General features: G+C 43.9%; 1 protein-coding gene across 9 annotated transcripts in view; it reads left to right on the forward strand.

Moving 5' to 3' along the window:
- The window catches only part of DLGAP1 (DLG associated protein 1), a 383,227-nt gene that overhangs the window by 343,181 nt on the left and 18,032 nt on the right, over window positions 1–22,014 (forward strand). For all 9 annotated transcript variants that reach the window (XM_074352496.1, XM_074352492.1, XM_074352497.1 and 6 more), the window contains 2 exons: window positions 934–1,025; window positions 16,675–17,096. In XM_074352496.1, coding sequence (XP_074208597.1) covers window positions 934–1,025; window positions 16,675–17,096 — 514 coding nt within the window. The remainder of the gene's footprint in view (window positions 1–933; window positions 1,026–16,674; window positions 17,097–22,014) is intronic.

Consider the following 22,014-nt stretch of genomic DNA (forward strand, 5'->3'; position numbering starts at 1 on the left):
AAACTTACATTAAATTGCTTTCATATTTAAAAAAATAATTTATTAAAAACATAGAGGAAAAAGAGGAATAAATCTAATTGCTCTGAAGAGTCATGAGATTTATTTATTTTTTCAACATTTTTTATTGATTTGTAATCATTTTACAATGTGTCAAATTCCAGTATAGAGCACAATTTTTCAATTATACATGAACATATATATATATTCATTGTCACGTTTTTTTCTCTGTGAGCTACCATAAGATCTTGTATATATTTCCCTGTGCTCTACAGTATAATCTTGTTTATCTGTTCTATAATTTTGAAATCCCAGTCTATCTCTTCCCACCCCCTGCCCCCTTGAGATTTATTTTAAATTTGGGTTTGGGCCTCATGTGTCACATAAGCTCTCAGTTATATATAAACACATTTTCCATGTAAACCATAAGATTTACAAAGCTGTTTAGAAGCGATGGAGTGATATCCAAGCCAATTCCTTAACTTAAGGGGAACAAAATGAAGATACTCTATAGTTTATCTTAATAAGGTTAATAGCTAAATCTCCTGATGTCAACAATTCTAACTATGATAAAGTGAAATTTCTTCCTTTTTTTGTATTTTGTTATCTGCAAAATCAAATCTTTCAAAAACACAATCCCACGAGGTGCTCCCTTCTAGTACAGCACTCACAGGTAAGTACGTCCTCACACGTCTACGGAGGAACCATGGACATTGACCAGGCAGCTTGGGAGTGAACAAAACTGCACTTCACTGGAATCAGGGTCAAAACGCATGCTAATAATGTAGTGAGGGGCTCATCAAATACACAAATAGTGAACAGAAAGGTTACACATCACAAACATTCCAGTAATACCAGAGATGTTTGTAATGAAACGTGACTTTGTTTTTCAAGCAGGAGAACTAGAACAGAGCACCTCTGCTTTTATTTCTTCAGGTGGATGACGCTGAGGAACCTGACAAACCAGGGGAAAATAAGGCGCCCAGTAAGTTCCAGTCCGTAGGAGTTCAAGTAGAAGAGGAGAAATGGTGAGTCCACAGGCACTCATCCTCTGCCGTCTTGATGGTGGCAAGTATGGTGCGAGCACTTTCCCCCGTAATAAACCTTCAAGGTTCCCTGATATTTTCCATTAACTGTTAGGAGCATTTAGAGCGTAAGCCTGTGTCAGTGTTAGCAGACACCTTCCTCTACTTTAATGCTGGAGAGCACTCCATTTAAATTTCAGCTAGAATAGTAGTACTGGGGCCCAAAAGATGCCTCAGTGGCATGTCGATTGCTTTGAATTAAAATTATTTAAGGAACAGTCAATGCAAGAGGGACACTTTTACCCTCCTTTCCTTCTCCCTGAAAGCAGGAAATAAATCTCCCAAAAGAAAAGTGCCCTCCTTGTACTGCGGGGTAGGCGGGCATCCTTATCACCAGAGGCAGGGAATTCAGGGCTAGGAAGCCTGTACACTTGTTACTTCTTTACTAACTTACTCCCCAAGCCCAAAGTTTGCTTGAATCCCTTACTAATTAACCACCCACGCCTAAGTTTCCTTGTCCTGTCAATTCCTCCCAAATTTATTGCTTCTATGTCTAAGAAGCATAAACGCTACCTGCTTTGGCCACTTCTCAGGTCCCGTCTCTATGAGACCTCTGTGCACACAAATTAAATGCGCTGCTTTTTCTCTTGTTAATCTGTCTTGTGTCAGTTGTATTACTGGCCCAGACACAAGAACACAAGAGGAGAGGAGGGGGATTTCCCCGTCCTGACGGTGGAAGAAGCCGTCATGTGCACACGTGCAAACCACTGTGTGAAGCGCTGTTGTATGGCCAAATTATTCCTCTTCAAAACGCCTTCCTATTTTAGACCAGAGACTTTTTAAGAGAAGAGGACTTATTCCTGTCTTTATTTCTAGAACTTAATAGTGTTTCATGTTGAGTATGTGTTTGGTGAGCGATGAATGAATGAGGAGTAGGAAGAAGAGAAGATTCCACGTCGTCATCCCGAATCACCGGTTTCTTTAGATTGCTCTTCAACATAAGCTTACTTTAGAGTCTTAGTATCTAGAAGTGGGAAATTTAGCATTTGAGAAGATCACAGAATCCAGAAGTTGGAAGGGACTTCTGAGATCAGCACATTTATTTTACAAGTGAGGATCTCATCCAGAGAGGTATGTGAGTTTCCCAGCCAAACTATGAGGACCATGATGGATGGCACTGTATTTTACTGATAGTGGTACCCCCACCAACCCACCTTATTTTCCTCAGTGATGTCTTGGTTAAGAGCACAGACTCTTGGGCCAACGCTCCTAGATTCAAATCCTGGCTCTGCCCCTGTACTGGCTGGTTGGCCTTGATCAAACTACTAAATATCTTTGTGCCTTGGTTTCTTTATGTGTAAAAAGGAGATCGTCCTGACTCTGGCCCTGCAGGTAGGGAGCTTAGAAGTCACTCCTCTGTCTTTAACAACAAGTAAAAAGCTGTTCAAACCGAAAAATCAGCAACTTTTCTTACGTCAGTCAGAGAAGTGAGGTCACAGGGCAAATCACTGCCCCCCATACTGGATAGACAGGCAGACACAGAGAACCACAACTTCCTGGAGCAGACACCCCCAAGAGAAACCCCCAAGGGACCCAGCACCAGGGTTGAAAAACTGAGCTGGCCACTCAGTGAGGACGAGCCTGAGAGCTGTAATTTTTAGGGGGGCCCAGTTAAAGGGAGTCTCCACACTTCCATGAGTTTTCCCTGCAGAAGCTCTACCAGGTCCTCACAGGGAATATCAGAGAAAAATTCCCCTGTATTTCTGGCAGAGAGAGAGGGGAAGGAACTATTCTGAAATATGCCAGAGCATCCTATTCTTAACACAGTCTGCCTACCAGAGCTTCATCTGCTGGGTTTTTAATCAGAGCCTAGCCTACCAGACAGAAGGGAAATACCCAATCCCAGGCCCCTTTAGCTCTTCTGTCCCACACGGGGAGAAACTGAGAAACACTTGAAGTTCACAGTCCAAAGGTACAGACTCACTGAAAGACTGAGACCTAATCAGGGACCACAGAATGCTTCCCTCCCCACCACCTCACCACCACATGTACTAAACCCCTACTCACCACAGTCCCCTTTACCCAGACATCATGTCCATCTTTCGGCAATAACTCACGAGGCACACTGAAAGGTAAAAACACAGCTCGAAGACATGGAACAAGCATCCGACCCAGAGTCATCTATGACAAGAATGCTGGCAGTACCAGATCGGGAATTTTTTAAACTATGATTAAAATGTTAAGGACCTTAATGGAAAACATAGAAAGCATACAAAAATAGATGAATAACGTAAGCAGAGAGATGGAAATTCTAAAAAAGAATAAAGGAGAAAATGCTAGGGATCTAAAACAGTACCAGAAATGAAGAATGTATTTGAGGGGCTCATTAGCAGATGAGCCATGGCTGAGGAAGGAATCTCTGAGCTTAAGAATATAACAATAGAACTTCCACACCTGGAAGCTAAGAAAAAAAAAAACCTGGAAAAAAAAGAACAGAATATCCAAAACCTGTAGGACAATTATAGAAGGCATAACATATGTACAATGAGAGTAGCAGGAGGAAAAGAAAGAGGAAGGAACAAAAGCGATATTTGAAGATACAGTGACTGAGAATTGCCCCCAGATTAATGTCAGACACCAAACCACAGATCCAGGAAGCTCATAGAAGACCGAGCAGGATAAATGCCCAATGGAATACACTAGGCATGTCATAGTCAAAGAAAACCAAAGAAAAATCTTGAAAGGAGAGACAGCTTTCCTATTGAAGGGCAAACATAAGAATTACATGTGACTTTTTCTCAGGAACCAGGCAAGTAAGAATAGAGTGAAATGTTTAGTATTTGAGAGAGAAAAACAAACAAACAAACACCAACCTAGAATACTATCCTCTGTGAAATTATCCTTCAAAAGAGAAGGGAAAAATACTTCCTCAGACAAACAAAAACTGAGGGCATTTGTAGCCAGTAGACCCAACTTGTGAGAAATGTTAAAAGAAGTTCTTCAAAGAGAAGGAAAGCGATATTGGTCAGAAACTCGGATCAACATGAAAAAAGAGCATCAGAGAAAGAATAAGTGAAGATAAAATCAAAACATTTATTTATCTTATTCTCAATGGATCTAACATTTGAAATAATAATGGGAACAATATACATGAATATATTAAACGTTTGAGTATAAGTGAATTGAGAAACAGCAATAATACAAAAGATGAGAGGTAAGAATTAGGGCTATTCAATTATTATAAGGTATTTGTACCACTCCTGAAGTGGTATAGCTTTATTTGAAAATGAACTTGGATTAGTTGTAACATGAATAGTGTGAACTCCAGGGCAACCACTAAAAAGATTTTAAAAAGGAAGTATAACTCATAGGCCAAGAGAAGAGGGTAATGTGTGGGAGACAAAAGTAGGAACAAAGGATATGGGCAACAAATAGAAAACAGCAGCAAATATGGGAGATGCTAATCCAACTATATCAATAATCATGGTAAAAGTCAATGGTCTAAATACCCCAGTTAGAAGACAGAGGTTGTCAGAGCGGATAAAGAACATTACCCAACTATATGTTTTTACGAGAAACCCATGTTAAATATAAAGACACATACAGATTAAAAGTAAGGGAATGGAGAAAGATAACAGCATATAACACTAATCAAAAGAAAGCAGGAATGGCTATGTTAATTTCAGACAGAGCACATTTCAGAGTAAGGAAAGTTATCAGAGATAAAGAGCACTATTACATAATGATAAATGGGCCAGTTCTCCAGAAAGACATAGCAATCCTTAATGTTTATGTGCCTAACAAGAGTATCAAAATACATGAGGCAAAAACTGATAGAATTCCAAGGAAAAATAGATGAAGCCACTACAATGGTGGAAGAGTTCAACCCCCCTCTGTCAAAAATGGACAGATCCAGAAAGCCAAAAATCAGTAAAGACATAAATGAACTCAACAGCACCATCAGTCCGCTGGGTATAATCAGCATCTCTCAGCTACTTCATCTAACAACAGCAGATTACACTTTCTTCTTAAATTCACATGGAACGTTCACCAAAATTGACCATATTCTGGGCTATGAAACATACCTTGATAAATTTTAAAGAATAAAAATTATACAATGTCTACTCTCAGACCACACTGGAATTAAACTGGAAATCAATAACAGAAAGATGGCTGGAAATTCCCCCAAAATACTTGGAGGTTAAACAACACATTTCCAAATGACAAAGATGATCTCTCCATAAAAAGTCTAAAATACTTTAAACTGAATGAATATAGAACTTCTCAAAACCTGTGGAATGCAGCAAAAATAGTACTTAGAGGGGAATTTATAGTATTGAATACACATATTAGAAAGGAAGAAAGATCTAAAGTCAATTACCTAGGTTTCCACCTTACCAAACTAGAAAAAAGAAAAGCGATTAAATCCAAAGTAAGCAGAAGAAAAGAAACAATAAAAATTAGAGCAGAGATCAGTGAAACTGAAAACAGCAAATGCTAACTTGGTTTATAGATTCAATGTAATCCCAATCAAAACCCCAGAAAGTTATTTTTTGAATATTAACAAATTGATTCTAAAGTTTACATGATGATAGAAAAGACTCAGCATAGCTAACACAATTTTGAAGAAGAAGAAAAGTCAGACTAACACTCCCAACGTCTACACTTCCTATAATGCTACGGCGATTAAAACAACGCGGTGCTGGTGAAAGACTAAACAAATAGATCAATGGAACAAAACAGACAGCCCAGAAATAGACCCCATAAAATAGTCCACTGATCTTGGACAAAGGAGCAAAGACAATACAATGAAGAAAAGATGGTCTTTCCAGCAAATGGTGTTGAAACACTTGGACATTCACATGCAAAATATGCACCTACACAGACTGTATACCCTTCACAAAAATTAACTCAAAATGGATCACAGACCTAAGTGTAAAAAACAAAACTATAACACTCCTTGAAGGTAACAAAGAAGAATCTAGGTAACCTTGGGTATAGAGATGACTTTTTAGATATAATGCCAAAGGCATGATCCATGAAAAAAATCATTGGTAAGATGGATTTCATTAAAACTGAAAACTTCTGCAAAAGACAATGTCACAACAATGAGAAGACAAGCCACATATTGAAAGAAAATACCTGCAAAGCCATATCTCATAAAGAACTGTTATGCAAAATACACAAAGAACTCTTAAAACTCAACAACAAAAAAATGAACAACCTGATTAAGAAAAGGCTAAATGACCTTAACATACACCTCACCAAAGATGATGCAGCTGGCAAGTAAATACATGGAAAGATGCTCGACGTCATATGTCATTTGGGAACTGCCAATTGAAACAATGAGATACCGCTACTCACACAAAATGAGCAAAAATCTAAAACGGTGACAGCATCAAATGCTGCCCGGAATGTGGAGCATCGTTAACTGTCATTTATTTTTGGTGGGGATGCAAAATGGTACAGCTGCTTTCAAAGACAGTTTGGTGGTTTCTTACAAAACTAGACATTCTCCTACCATACGATCCAGAAGCTGCGCTCCTTGGTGTTGACCCAAAGGAGTTAAAGCTTAAGTCCACGCAAAAACACACACACAGATGTTCGCAGCAGCTTTATTCCTAGTTGCCGAAACTTGGAAGCAACCAAGATGTCCTTTAGTAGGCAAATGGATAAATCAACTGTGGTACATCCAGATAATGGAATTTTATTCAGTGTTAAAAAGGAAATAAGCTATCAAGCTACAAAAAGACATGGAGGAAACTTGAATGTATGTTACTAAGTAAAAGAAGCCGTTCTAAAAGGGCTACAGACTGTATGATTCCAACTATACAACATTCTGGAAAAGCCAGAACTATAGAGACAGTAAAAAAGTGTTTGGAGGGAGAGAGGAGTAAATAAACCCTTGTTTAATTAATAAAACTTTTAGTAATACTTGACACATAGGAGCACTATATAAGTGTTTCCTATTCTATTAGGTACCTAAATAGAATCTCTCTAAATATTGATGTCCCAAGAAAGCAATAAGAGAATATTGAGGGGAGGATATAGCTCAGTGGTAGAGTGCATGCCTAGCATGCATGAGGTCCTGGGTTCAATCCCCAGTCCCTCCATTAAAAATAATAATAAATAAATACACCTAATTACCCCCCCTCAAAGAGAATGTTATCTTTTAAAAAAAATAAGATAATACCATCTTAATGTTTTCAAATTTACTTCAAACGTTTCCCCTGCAGTCAACTACTCTATATATCAAAGTAATAACCCTGACACAGGTCTATCTACAGGAATGATAAATATTACATTATTTGGACATACCTAAGAGCAACCCCCACACTTCAAATGAGCTACTTTTATCCTGTTGTTAAAAAGTTGAACATTTAATAAATTACTGAAGTTTGTAGGATGCTTAGTTCTTTAGTAAACTGAGTAATTTATTTTAAATTCATCCCCGCAAAAGGCTGGCAGACCCAATTTTGGTGATTAACCTTCCAAAACATACCCATCTTCAAAGATCACTTTGTAGCTAACCGCTATAAAGTAAACAAGCAACTAAAATTGATGTTAAGGATTGTTTTCAACCTTTCCAAAAGAGATCCACTGTCAGGCCAAGATTGCTTGTATCTTCTGTCTCTAATTATAATTATTTTTATAATTTTGCTGGTGCTATTCATTTAGATAGGATCTTAAAACATAAAATTGGGCAGACAAGACTTCCTAAGGACAGCTGGAGGATTTTTTTTTTAATTTTCTAGCGATAAAGACAAGATTGCCGTTACCATCCATCTCTTCCTTCCCCAAATAAACAGACTGATAAACAACATTAATCTAACAAAAAGTGAGAAAAAGAAAGTAAACAGAGCCAGAGAAAGCAAGAGACAGAGCAGAGAGAGGAAGATGAAAAGACTTTATAAGAGGCCAAGGGATTCATTGTCACCTTCTGGAACCATCACAGTTTAGGAACCAGATCTAACATAGCAAAGTCCATCTGGCGGGTTCGTGTATTAAGAGGGAGACTGGTAAATTCAGGGTGCTCTTCTGTGTTCCCTCTCCAAACAAAAGGAAAAGTTAATAGCTCGTTAATAAAAAACTAAAATGCCCTGGATAACCCATCAACTCCAAGAAAAGGAATGGGAATGGAGGGGTACCAGTCTTCCTGCAAGCAGCTGTCACATCCTGAAAAAGCCATCGGTGGTGGATGTGGCAGGTCCCTTCTCCAGAGCTGCCTCCTGGTGCGGACTGTGCACAGAGGAATGCTGTCTGAAGGTCACTAATTTAAATGCCACAGCAGCATCAAGCCAGGGACAACAAATGCATATGGTTTCGAAGCAAGGTTGCTTTCTTACGCCAATGAAGACACCCCTCCTCTCCATCAAACATTAGTTCTCTGTCCCCAGTTCCTGTTTCCCAGCTCGTCTCGTGGGATCCTTCGATAGGCTCCGTGTGGCACATTTTTGCTGCTATGCAGGACAGATCCTAAGTGAAGCGGGCCAGTCTTGCCGGCTCCTCCCCCAGGAACGCTCGCCTCAGCTGCTGCCCCACCCCAGGGCCTCGAGCTCCCTGCCCCAGTCTCGCCCATCCTTTTGGCGGCTCCCCAGGAATTTGCATGTGGTCTTCTTGCCTTTGAAGCTGAGAAATAGCAAATCTAGTAAACCAACCCTTTCTACTGGCTAAGGCGAGGTAGCTAAGGGATCCTCCCTTTCTTCCCAAGGAACAATTGTATTTCAGCAGTAGTTCAACCTAGACTTTCTTACCTTAGCCCACTAGTGACTCTGAGACTCTTAACAGTGGACACAAAGAGGAAGAACATTCTTCTTTTCATTATAAAAATAGCACGCAGATTTACTTGGAGGACAAGATACAGCAGCAGCATGTTGGCAACTGATAACTCTCTGATGGATTTCGGAGCAATTGAAAAAACCATGATTATATGCGTGTATAGATAGGTAAGAGAGATAACTTACTGTTTTCTAAGTTTCCTATAATAATTGTGTATTATTAAATAATCTAATTAACAATTAAAAAGTAAGATAGTATTTATACATAATGAAATTTATAAATTACAGAAAGAAGATAAAATTTGCCATAATCCCTTCCATTAATCATGCACTAATAAAGGGGTATATTTTTACCCATGTTTTTTCCATGAATGTCTTGAAAGTTGTTGAAATCATCCTGTGTATAACCTACAGTAATATTTAAAAAATCAACTAGTGTTACAACAAAAACTTTCTCATTATTAAAAACTCATGGCAAATACTTCTTTTAATGCTTACTCAGTGTTCAAGAATATGGGTGGACCATAACTGGCTTCCCCTTTCTTCCCCTGTTGAGTATCCACATTATTGGCTTTTGATTAAAGGTGGTGAAAAATACACACATCTGTATTTGAGACCGTCTGAAACTAAGTGGCAGTCAAAGGACTTTTTTGTTTGTTTGTTTTGAGAAAAACTGTGAAGGACGAAGAGAATAAGAGAAGAAAACAAAGCAAAAGCAAAATTTAGTCCTAGAGGCTGAGAAGTCCAAGATCAAGGCTTAGTTCATACTTTTGTATCTATATTCACAGGGCTACTGTGCAGCTTTCTTATAACGTCTCCGTTGTCTTTGGTCTCAGAGTAATGCTAGCCTCACAGGAGTTGGGAGGTATTTTTTCCCTCTTTAATTTTCTGAAAGTGTTTGTGTAGAATTGGCAGAATTCTTTTCATTAAATATTTAATTGAATTAACTAGTGAAACTGGATCTGGAGTTGACTTTGTGGGAAAGTTTTAAACGACAAATTCAATGTCTGTAATAGACTCAGGGCTATTCAGGTCATTGATTTTTTTTCCTGCTTGAGCCTTGGTGCTTTGTGTCTTTCAAGGAATTTGTCTATTTCATGTTATCCAATTTATTGGTAAAAAGTTATTCATAATATTCCTTTGATATCATTTTAATATCTATAGACTCTGTAGTGATGTCCCCTCTCTAATTTTGGATATTGGTAATATGTCTCCTCTTTTTTTTTTTTTTTTCTGGCTAGAGGATTATTAATTGTATCAGTCTTTTAATTACCTCCCCCACCAAAAAAAACTTTTTTAATTTGAGAGCTGGGTATAATTAACACCAATAACCTCTTCTACGTATACGTTTTTCTGATTCAACATTCCAGCTCTTCCCTCAATTTTAAGGTAGCATTACGCGTAGACGGAAACTTTTAGTTGAAGGGTAGTCCCAGTCTCCTGGGTCCTGCCTTTCTGCTTGTCGCCATATTTTCCAGGTTGCGATATTGCCGTCATAATCTCGGGTTCAGAAACAAGAGATAAGTGTGGGTAAGTGTGTGGGACACAGGTTCTGGCCTCCTGTCCCCATCCCGACTCAGCCGCCTTTCATAAAGGTAGATATTCATGCTGTATTTTGGAACAATTTATAAAGCGATCGTCTTTGGTCTTCACAAATGCAAGCATTAAGGAGAGCTGGAAGCTTTGAAACTGTCTCCTTTTCTGTTATTTATTAACATTGTCAAATTGACAAATCAATATGTCTTTAGTGGTTATAAGAGAGAGAAGGTACTGGTTTGACAGCAGTTTTCTGGCAAGAAAACTCCAGAATGATATTTTCCCAGTGTGTGTGTTTTTCACATTTCCATCTGTGTCTTCTTCTTAAGTAACTACTTCTTCACTGGCTGGCACCTTTATTCAGAGACGGTACCAGTGAGAGTCACTGTTCCTGCTAGGACAGTTTACCTTCAGCGTCCAAGGAATTAGAGGAGAAAACTTGTCCTAGAGTAAATGGGTAGAAAGTCCCTTTTTGGCCTTTTCCTTCCTCATCAGCTTCCCCACCCCTACCCCGTCCTTTGTCAAACAGGTGAAGTTGGATAACAGTGAATGTCTAGAGCCAGATCTGCGTATTTGGAGGTGTGTGTTCACAAAGGGAAAGCCAAGATCTTTTCGTCTCTATTTCTTTAGTCAGTCTTCAGCAGACGGATATTCTGGTGATTCGCATAATAGCCTCTGGCCTTTCTTATCCCCGGCCAGGAGAGAAGGAGATGGTTCTACTATGTTACACAACAATATCAGACCTCCAGGACGCTCTTAATGCCAAGTGGGGGAAATGGTGGCATCAAAATATGCTTGTGAGTGGCAGCCACCATTCCAGTGGGTCTGTGGACACGCAGACTGAGTCGCAGGTGTTGAAGCACCAGCAATCCATTAAGAGAGACAAGTGCCTAATTAATTTTTTTTCACCAAAATTCCTTCTATTTCCACAAAATTCTGCGTTTTAAAAGCCTCCCTTGCTTCGCACAGAAAGCTCACGGCCCCATCCCTGGGCAGCACGGACTGTGGGAGGGGCATTGTTTTCTCTTTTAGCACAATGTCAGCTGCTGCAAAAGGTCCCCTTTGATCGTGAGTGACTTAAATATGTAAACATTTGGGCTTGTAGTGATTTGTGCCTTTTCAACTAAACAGGATGTGAAAGCAAAAAGCCAAAATCGAGACAGCATCTTCTGACAGCCAGTTCAGGGACCACAGACTTGGCAAGACCTTGGGCAGTCAAAAGCATCCGTCCTTTGCCAACCCAGGAATTTTGGATCAGTCCCCACTCCTCACAGCTCCCTGGGAGTAGTACATGGCCTAGCACCCACCCTCAACAGTACGTTTGGCAAACAATCTCTTTTCTTTGCCAAGTTAACAATACCATGACCTAGCCACATAGTTCCTTCCAGTACGCCAGAGTTTTAAAGGTGGGGCATTCATGCATTTCAAATTTCAAAAGCCCAGAACTTGGCATCATTCCTGATATGCCTCATACATTTTCCTTTCTCTCCCTCTTTCTTCTCTTTCTTTCCTTCACTTTCTCTCTCCCCGCCTCCCCTCCCTCTCTCCTTCTCTCTTTTCCCTTTCTTCCTTTTGTCTTTGTTTTCTCTCCCTCCCTCCCTTTCTTTCTTCTTTCTTACATGCTTTTCAAGAGAATTCAGTTTGCAGAAAGAAAAATGACACCTGACTCACAAGCCTGAGGCCTCCACTTGACCCTAAACCAAAACATAGTAAGAAAGACTTGTAACTGAGATTTCCTGGGCCTTTGTTTGTTACCTGGGCTCCGTAGCCAAGGAGTGACCTCATGTTCTGGTTGCTGAGGGAAAGCAGTTCCATCTGGGGCACAGTCGGCTCAAGGGTGTTCTGTTGAGGCTCCCAACCAAGGTTCCTATAGTGACAGCCCATCACGGGTACCAGCACCTGCCCGGCTGATGCTGGAAGGAGTGTTGCACCATGCTGGGCCCTCACGGAAGCGGCCAGGTGGTACCAAGCCCACTCTCATTACCTCCAGGTTGCCCCGCTTCTCTTATTTGACAAATGCATTACAATCATTTGGAGTAGAGAGAGTCTTTCTGTAGAAAACCTCTTTGTTTTCCTTTGCCTGAACACAGCTTCAGGCAAAAGAATGATGAACATGGAGGATTTCAATCAACCTGCAGGTGCTTGTGTTGAGGTAGTTTTAAAATCTGTCGATAGGATGCTAAGGGCATCCACGTGGGGCACAGGCGAGTTCCGTCCTGCTGAGCTGGTGAAGAGGGGTTGCATCACGAATCGGCTCCTCCATGCTCTGCTCCAACCAGGAAGCTGATTCGACAAGAAAGAGTGAATGAACCTCTTTGTTAGAAGTTTCAATTGTGAATCTCAATCTCCTCACCCCCTCACCTTTTTTTTTTTTTTAATCTATTTTTTATTTAATACAATGAGACATCTTGGGTTTTGAACATCAGTTAAAGGTGCCATTTAATTAAAAAACAATACTGTGCACTTTTGAAGAAGGGCGTTTTCAAACTCCACACATACTCAGCCTTGACAGCAGGCTTAGTGAAAAACGTCCCAAGAAGGAAAGGACAACACAGGACTAGCATTTCTCTCTGTGCAACTAGAGTTAGCCCTGGAGAGCAGCCACTGGTGGAGGGGAGCGATGAGGATGAGAACCAGGGGCCGGGGGACTCTGTCAGGGGTGTGACTTGCATGAGCCTTTCTGAGAGGAGTCTGTGACTCGAGTCTCATTTGAACCCGCAGGAACGAAGCACGTGCCTTCTAAAGTTACACACTGTGCTTAGTTTTTGTTTGCAATTTATTTTGTTCAAATACAGCCCCACCAGCCAGGGGTTGGGGAGACGAGAAAGGGCCTCCATGATTTACCATCTATGTACAGAAAAGTGGTGGGACGGGGGCAGAAAACCCTCTCGTTGGAAATATAAACTTATTTCACGGGAAGAGCACAGAGCCACAGCAGGGGCAAGTGCTCCCAAGGGACCTTCCACTTGCCTTCGGAGCAGACGAGGTGTTGTGGCCCGTGCTGGTTGGTCCAGTTTTCGGTTTCATGATTTTCTACACCTTAGGCCAGAATCCTGGCCAGTCCTTTTCAGAAGTTGTAATTATTACACATTTCACCTTTAGGGCATGAAGGACCGAAGAAACTTCCAGACTGGAAATTGTGGGTTTGGAGACAGAAGCCACTGGGTTTCGCTTTGAGGTTTATACTGTCCACCGGCCACTGATCTATTCTTTTCGAAAACACAGAAATTAATCCAGTGCCTCCTTCTGGGTCTCTATCAAAACTTTAAAACAACAGTAACAACTTGATTGCGCCCTTCACCCAGAAGGAACTCTGCCCATGAGAGACATAAAACGGTTTGGAGGGCAGAACATTCTTTGAAAGCTCTGGGTGGAAGAAAGCCCTTGCTTAAGGAACTTAACTGAGAGCGTGCAGCCTGGGCAGGGCTGCCTGAGTTCAAAGGCGCCGCTGTTAATCCCAAACCATTTCAAATTTTACTTAACTTTTCTTTCTTTCTGGGTGATTACTCTGCAAACTTCTACTAATCTACTGCCAAGTAGTTTTTCTGAAGAAGGTGGATGCTTTAGAAGACGCAGGGCCAGGGCCGTCTGTCAGGAGTGCCGGTGGCACAGCTGCGTGCAGATGAGGGCCGAGGCACCAGGGCAGCAGGCCATTGTGTTTAGGACGCGGCTCGGGCTCCGTCTCTGGCCCGTTTGCTCCGGTGGGAACAATGAGGCGCTAGTCCTTCTTTAAGACTGGAAATGCTATGCCTCTGGCAACCATGGCCTTGGACAGGGGAGCCTGGTGTTTCCATAGCGGGGATTTTGTGTTAGTAGAACAGCCAGAATGGCAACTGTTGAAGGAGAGTCATCTGGTCCACACATGTGCCGCAGGAGGGAGAGCGCGGCTGCAGATGGCATGCAGCATTTTGGCGGGTGAACGAGAAAGCGGGAAAGGCTTCCTGCAGCCAAGAAGCGGGCAGCTGTTGGAAGAACCACGTTAGCAGAATTGCTCTTCCGTTCACTGCTAGGATGAGGGGTCTGGAACATTCTTTCAGACTTTCACACTATGCGATTTTTTTCTCTGGCCCGTTTGAGAGTTAAAGAACTTATAAAATGACTACATATATACAATACCTCAAGCAGAAATAACTTCTTGAAAACAGCAAACAGTGAGATGGGCCAGCTTTTTTTTTTGGCTGGCTTCTCTTCATAAAATGCATGGCGAGAACCGCAACATTTAAAAAATTTTGATCTTCCTAATAATTAACACAGTTCAGTGCTGCTGCTGTTTTTCCCTTGACATTTATTCTCCGGGGGGGAAAAAAATGGACCGATTGAGATGATTGTACCCTCTCCTTTTTGTGACTTCTGGTCTCTATAGTCTTAAAAATAACTACTTACCCATATTCTGCTCATTTTTTATTTTTGATGGACCAGAGTATTAGTACTAATTGGCTTTAACAGAGTGTTCCAGAAGAGTTAAGGAAAAAACATATAATCTGGCTTATCCAACGCTGCATGGACACCATTTGGTGCGCTACTGAATGTGAAACATTAATTGAAAACCAGCCGGCCAATAAATGACTTTACCATGGCATCGTCATGAGCCAGTCAAGAAGATACACCACCTCACTCCCACAGGATGGCTACTATCGGAAAACTCAGAAAATGAGTGTTGGCGAGGATGTAGAGAAACTGGAAACCTCATGCATTGTTGGTAGGAACAGAAAATGGTACAGCTGCTAAGGAGACAAAAAAGATTCCTCATAAAATTAAAACAAAATTACCATACAATTCAACAATGCTCCTTCTGGGTATACACCCAGAAGAACTGAAAACAGGGTCTTGAAGAGATATTTGTACACCCATGTTCAGAGCAGAATTATTCACAATAGACAAAAGGTAGAACCGACCCAAGTGTCTATTGATGGATGAAAAAAATAAACAAAATGTAGTGTACAGTGCAATGGGATATTATTCAGCCCTAAATAGGAAGGGATTCTGACCCATGCCACAATATGGATGATGCTAAGTGACACAGGCCAGTCACGGAAGGACAGATACTTGATTCATCTTCCATGAGGGACCCAAAATAGTCAAATTCATAGAAACAGCAAGTGGCACCGTGAGTGCCAGAGGATGGAGGGAAGAGGGAATGGGGAGTTTTTAATGGGTCCCGAGTTTCAGCTGGGAAAGATGAGGAAGTTCTAACGCTGGATGCTGGTGGCAGTGGCACAACACTGTGAATGTGCTTAATGCTGCTGAACCCTACACTTAAAAACGGTTACAATCGTAAATTTTATGTAATGTATATTTTTTCACAATAAAAAAATAAAATATTAGATCAAGAAGTTATCTTAAAAAAATAAGTACGAAGCAGGGGAACGGACACCTGATGCTGCCTTCAGTGGACTTACCCTCTTATGTCACTGCTTCCTGTCTGCTCCAGGAGCCAGCAAAGCTTTGTGGGGTGTGTGTTAGATTACCTCAGGCCCATGCCTTCCCTTGCCTCTTGTCTGAGAAGGAATTCACTGGTCCTCTGCTCTCACCCACCCTCCACTCCCTGCCCCCACCTCACCCTTGCGGTAGGGGTCAAGCAGAGATGTCCAGAGGCATTTGAGAAACACTGATCCCATGGATATTCACATAAAATGCTCCAGTAGAATCTGTTAACAAGGTGTCTTTTATCACTTTGGTACGAGGACTAGGGGGGAAGGAAATTAAAGGTGCAGGGAAGGATTGTGCTGGAGAACTCTAGAACCAGGAGCCCATTTTGCCCCAAACACTTTGTAACAAATTATAACGGTGACCTGTAAGACCAAGAGACAGGTGAATCCTTACCAAGGAGAGGAGCTTTCATTTTAGGAGGAGCCTAGTGACATTTTAGTTTACAGGTAGAAGCTGTCCCTGGAAAAATGTGGTTATGCAGGACTCACGGTCGGTCGTCTTGACCCAGGATGAGTCGGTCCTTCCCCACGTCCCTATTTCTAAGCAAATTACACAGACTGAGAGGTAACTGAGCCGTTTCCCTGCCCCTCATCAACATGAATTTCAGGGTTGAAGCCGCCCCTGACCTGGGCAGGAGGCTGGACACTGGACATCACACTGGCTTTCATAGCTGTGCCTGTTGCTCCACTTCTAAAATTCCTCTGGATGTGCTCTAATATTCCGTCTTGAACAAAGACGAGGGACCTATGTCCTCTGTTTTAGAGCCCTGGCCATCCACGTGCTTGCGTCAGGGGCCACCTCCGCAGATCGCGAAGACGCGACCCCCTTAGACGCTCACGAAGAGCAGTAGACTGTGGCTCTGCTTCAAGAAATGTCCTTGAGCTAAACCGTCTCTCTGTCCCTCCAAGCTTCCGCAGGTTCACTCGATCCAACAGCGTGACGACGGCAGTGCAGGCCGACCTGGACTTCCACGACAACCTGGAAAACTCCCTGGAGTCTCTAGAGGACACTTCGTGCCCGGGCCCGGTGGCCAGACAGTTCTCCCGGGACGCCAGCACCTCCACCGTCAGCATCCAGGGCTCAGGAAACCACTACCACGCCTGCGCGGCCGACGAGGACTTCGACGCGGATTTCGACCCTTCGATTCTGCCTCCCCCGGATCCCTGGATCGACTCCATCACCGAAGACCCGCTGGAGGCCGTTCAAAGGTCAGTGTGCCACCGGGACGGCCACTGGTTTCTGAAGCTTCTCCAGGCGGAGCGAGACCGCATGGAAGGCTGGTGCCAGCAGATGGAGAGAGAGGAGCGCGAGAACAGCCTGCCCGAGGACAGTAAGTACGGCGGCCGCGCGCCCGGGGTCGGGTCCCCGGGGTCCCCGGCGTCCCCGGGCCGAGACTCGCGTGCGTGGTTTCTTCCTGCGGCTGCGCGGGCTGCAGCGCGGCGCGTCCCCACCCCGGGCCAGAGCGAGCGGGAGAGCCGGGCCGCCCCGGCTGAGTCCACGCGCCCCCCGCAACTCTGCGCCCGCGTGTCCAGCTCCAGACCCACGCGAGGCGGACTTACGCCCCTAAGCTGCTTCCTCTCCCCCAAGATGTCCTGCCAGCGGTGCTGCTCCTCAGGGAATCCCCAGGGCTTCTAGCTGGTTCCACGGCCCCCAGATACCCGTGCTCTGAGCGTGTAAAACCTGACAGCGCTTTCCTTAACATACAAGATTAGAGCACGTCGAGGCCGGAGGATCTCTTGACACTCTTACACCTGTTGAGCACACACTTTCCCTCTTAGGGTTTAGGGAGGCAAACCCTCAGCCGCTAAATCAATGAACACAAACTCCAATTCAATGGGTTAACGGAGGGGAGGGTCCAGCTCAGCGGCAGAGCACAGGCTTAGCATGCACAAGGTCCTGGGTTCAATCCCCAGCACCTCCTCTAAAGCAGGTAAGCAGGTAGAGGCCTAATCACCTCCCCTCTCCAAAAAATCATGCTCTTTATGCCAGCATAACGGGTTAAAATAGATGATCAAATAACTGATGGATGAGTTAAATAATGGGGGCCTTGCACACCGTTATTTTCAAACTTGCCCTCTTAGCAACGATTCCTGCTAACAATTCACAAAGAAATTGCCAGATTACCTCAGTCCTGAGGCACGTTTTAGCATTTTCAACCACTCTGAAAGTGGAATATAGGTGATAATCAGTGTGTGTTTCAATGTTGCATGCTTATTTCCCTCTGAAAACCACTTAGTAAATGAATGGTGGGTCTTCCAGCCAATGATAATTTTGAGTCAGAGAGATTTAGGGGTAGATATTAAAACCTGCCTTCACTTTTGTGTGGGAACCACCTGGAAGAGTCTTGTGACATGACCTATTTTTTTTAAATTGTCATTTAATTTTTTTATCATGAAAAATTTTAAACATGTGTAGAAGTAGAGAGTTTACTGTGATGAACCCCCACATACCCATCACCCAGCTCAACCACCAGCCAGTCTCACCTTCCCCCAGGTGTCATCATTTTTGCCAGAGGATCTTAAAATCTTAGGCATCACGTCACTTCACTAGGTATCTCTGATCAAGACTTTTTAAAAATATATAACCATCGTGCATTATCACCCCTACAAAAAAACAGTAATAATTTCTTAATAATTAGACCTAGAGCTTACTGTAAGTCATGTTCAGTTGACTTACTAAGTGAACCAAAGTAATTGTGTCAGGGAGCAGCGGGTTGTCCGTAAAGGAAGTATTTCTGTGAGAACTGAGGCTGGAAAATCCCAGCTAGCAGGTTGTGGGATTTCCTCTCTGTGTCTTTTCTGTGCTCTTTCCTCCTCCTGACCCCGGTCCACTGGCTCACTAGCTCATTTGTTGCCTTTCTGAGCAAGTTAGAAAATCCATTGACGGGTTCCTGTAACGTTCCTTTTGTTCTTTCAACATGAGTGCAAACAGCTTAGCAGTGGAAAAGTAAACCTCCCGACACTTGCCCCAACGGTTGGTGTCCCGGCGTGCTCACCTGGGTGTGGGTTCACAAGCAGGGTCCCTTTGTGCCCTGGTGACGGCACTGTCTGGCGGCAACGTGGGGCGGGGAGGTTTCGGTGAGGTCTTAGCGGGCGCACCTTCTACTTCCCCTTCCCCCTGTGGGCATACCCCAAGTTCCAGATTTCCCTGGGGAAATGCTAGTGTCTAAGGAGCCGTGGCCTCTGTTCTGTGCGCTGCTCACCTAGGCAGACTGTCTTGGAAATTTCAGTCATTCAGTGCATCAATGCACACTCTCTCCTTCACCAAGAAGTGAGGTCTGAGGCCAGAAATTATTATTGTCTCATCCGTCTTCATATTCGCTGCCCCTCTGATGGTTCCTGGCACACAGTAGTGGAGTAAGGAAGAAACTTCGCATTCTGTTACAGGTTAATTGCTAAAGGGATGTGGCCTGTAAACTTAAATCATACATAATAGCCCATCTCTGGGAGCCCTGCCTCCCAGGTAATAAGCCTTCAGCTAAAATACCGTTGCTTGGCTCACGGGAACCCCCCGACCAGGCCCTGTGAATGGCTGCAGGAAGAAGAAATTAAAACGTGCCCTCCGGAGTCTGACCGGAACCAGCACTCTCCCCCCAGCCCCTTTTAGTATAACGGAAGTCTGAATGCTAACTCAGGGGAGACGGTTCTTTGGGACCCTAGCCCACCACCTTCTGGGCCTGCTGGCCTTCTGAGTAAAGCCACTAGTCCCCGGCCCAACTTGTGGTCTCGTGGTTCACTGGCCTGGTGTGCGGCCAGCAGGGCGAGCTTGGACTCGGTAACAGCAGGTGATCAGTGCATGTGTATTTGAGTCCTGGAAATATTTTGGAAATTCTGTTCTCCTTAGCAAAGGCCTTCTTCCTGAGCAGCTACAAAATCCTCAACAAGTAGCGGCTATTGTTGCCGAGCGCAGCAAGGGGAGCTTTCTTGTGAGGAAGGCAGTCAGCCCTCTGATGGGGGGGGGTTTGCAGAGAGACCGGAGCACCTGCCACAGAAGGGGTGGAAGGACTCGTGCAGCGGACAGCTGCATGGGCGAGATGAACCCCTGTGTCCCCCCCCCCCCAGCTCCTGGGACGCGATTCCATGCCACACCGACATGAAGGCTCTGACTTTCATGCCCTGGGAGGAACAGAACAGGAGCACCCCTCTGCTAGCATTCCAGAGTTCTGAACGGCACAGAGGTGCACCCACGCACCCAGGCAAGAGGGTCACCAATTTAAAATGATGCAAATGGAAATCTGTGAGGTTCTGACCAGCCAGCAGGGAGGAAGAGAGAATATAAGGTGAAAAATACGCATCTCGTCCTCACAGCCCCTCCGGCCGTGGGCTTCGGGCTCTGACAGGTGTTGTTTTATTTGCCCTCAAACCAGCTCTCGGGCAGTGTCTTGTCTGAGGTCACAGAACACAGCACTGTCTGATGGAAGAGATACAACGTGAATAACAGTTGACGAGATAATGATGCTCTGTGCTGCTCGGTGCTCTCCCTCCGTATCTGTCCCTGACTCCTTGGCAACCACAATTCTGTTCCGATAAGTGGGCCTGGGGTTGCAGAGGGCCTTTGTTTTTACTAATTCTCTAATTTAACCTTTTCTTTTTTCTTTTTTTTTTTTAATAAGAGGGGTGGTAAGGGAGAGGGGCCAATCCCATTTGGCCAGCAGAGCCAATGTCTGAGTAACCAGCTTAAAAACAATCTCTGTGCACCCAGAAATATAGCTTTGATAAATGGGCCAAGCACAGATCTATCTATTTCTTGGCCAAGCGGCCTTATGTGTTGCGTGGGTCCCAGACCAGGGGGGGCCTCTCTTCAGAGGTCATGACAAAGGTGGCTCCATGTCGCGGTGGTTCCCAAGAGAGCGGGTCTTTGTTGTCAGCACAGAAAGGACAGAGCAACAGGAAGGAAGATGCTGACCACACCTGCTTGATTTAAGTTTGTGGGCCACCGACATCATTCCAGATTTTAAACAGTTTTAAATGTTTGCTGAATGAGCTTGATGCCTCTGAACAGTCCACTTAAAAATGGTTAAAGTGATAGAACTTATGCGTATTTTACCACGCACAAGAGATTCCTCCCCCCAACCCCCAAGAAAGTCTGCAGCAGCTGAAAGCGGCAGTGGGTCAAGCTTGGTATCATCACAGCCATGGTCGCCCGCCTTGCTTCTAAGAAGATACTTTGTGAAATATCTTCCTGAATTCAAAATACAGCATGTCCAGGAAGGGGTTAAAAAGAAGTTGGGAAACGAACCTGTTTGCTCAATGGGAACCTGGGGGACAGATTTGGAGTGTGGGATGGCTGCGTTCACCTTTCTCTATGAGAGTTGAACGAAAAAGGAGCTGTCTGATTTTATTTCATAATTATTCAGTTATCAATTATGTTATGATGCCATCATCCTAATTCTGACCCACTGCTTCCTAGGGACCTTGTTTTCAGCCTTCCAGGGCTGGAAAACGCTTTCTTGCTGTCCCTCAAACTGGAGAAACGTGCTTATGGGAGGGCAGAGGGAAAACAGGCCCTTAGGGCTGCCCCCAATCCGCTGCCCAAGAAAAGTCAGACTACAGATTCTTTGGGTGTGTGGCGCTGCTCTCTCCCCTGCTAAAATGAAACAGAGCGAGGACTTTAGTTCTTGTGTTAAAACTTCCTCCCTAGCTGTGAACGGATGGTAGGGTTAGGGCTCGATCACAAAATGAGGGAAATCTGCAGTGAGCAAGGCTCCCCCACCCCCTTCCCCAGCCGTGGCAGCTGACAGAATGTTCCCGCAGCTCCCACAGTAAGACGACCCAGGCTTTGCTCAGACAATGGGGCCTTGTGTGAAACAGCTGTCTCGGGGAGGTGCTCGCTGCTGTCTGACAGGGGCTTGCATGTTACAGAGATCCGTCTGGTGTTATCTGACTGAGACCAAAAGCCCAGATGGAACTGAGTGCTTCTAACTGGGATGCAGGCTAAAGACAGGGGCTCGGGTTTCAGCGGCCCCAGGACAAAATCCTAGTTGATTGTCCTTGCATATCTATCTTTGCCTCCTGAACTGTGGACAACGGATGTGTGGCATTTTCAGGCTTGATCTGAAACGAACGGATAAAACCCAAAGAGCATGCTGTACGCAGATTGGTTCCACTTTAACTTTGCCTGGTGACAGCGGCAGCCATGGTCGGGGGACTTGGCCTGGAGTCCCCAGAAGGCCTGTGAGCCTTGGCAGCGAATGTGGGGCGGGTAACAGAACTCCGTACAGGGTTTGCCTGCTTTCAGGCTGGTTACGG

This window comes from Camelus bactrianus, chromosome 24, assembly GCF_048773025.1.
Source record: "Camelus bactrianus isolate YW-2024 breed Bactrian camel chromosome 24, ASM4877302v1, whole genome shotgun sequence".
Lineage (NCBI taxonomy): Eukaryota > Metazoa > Chordata > Mammalia > Artiodactyla > Camelidae > Camelus > Camelus bactrianus.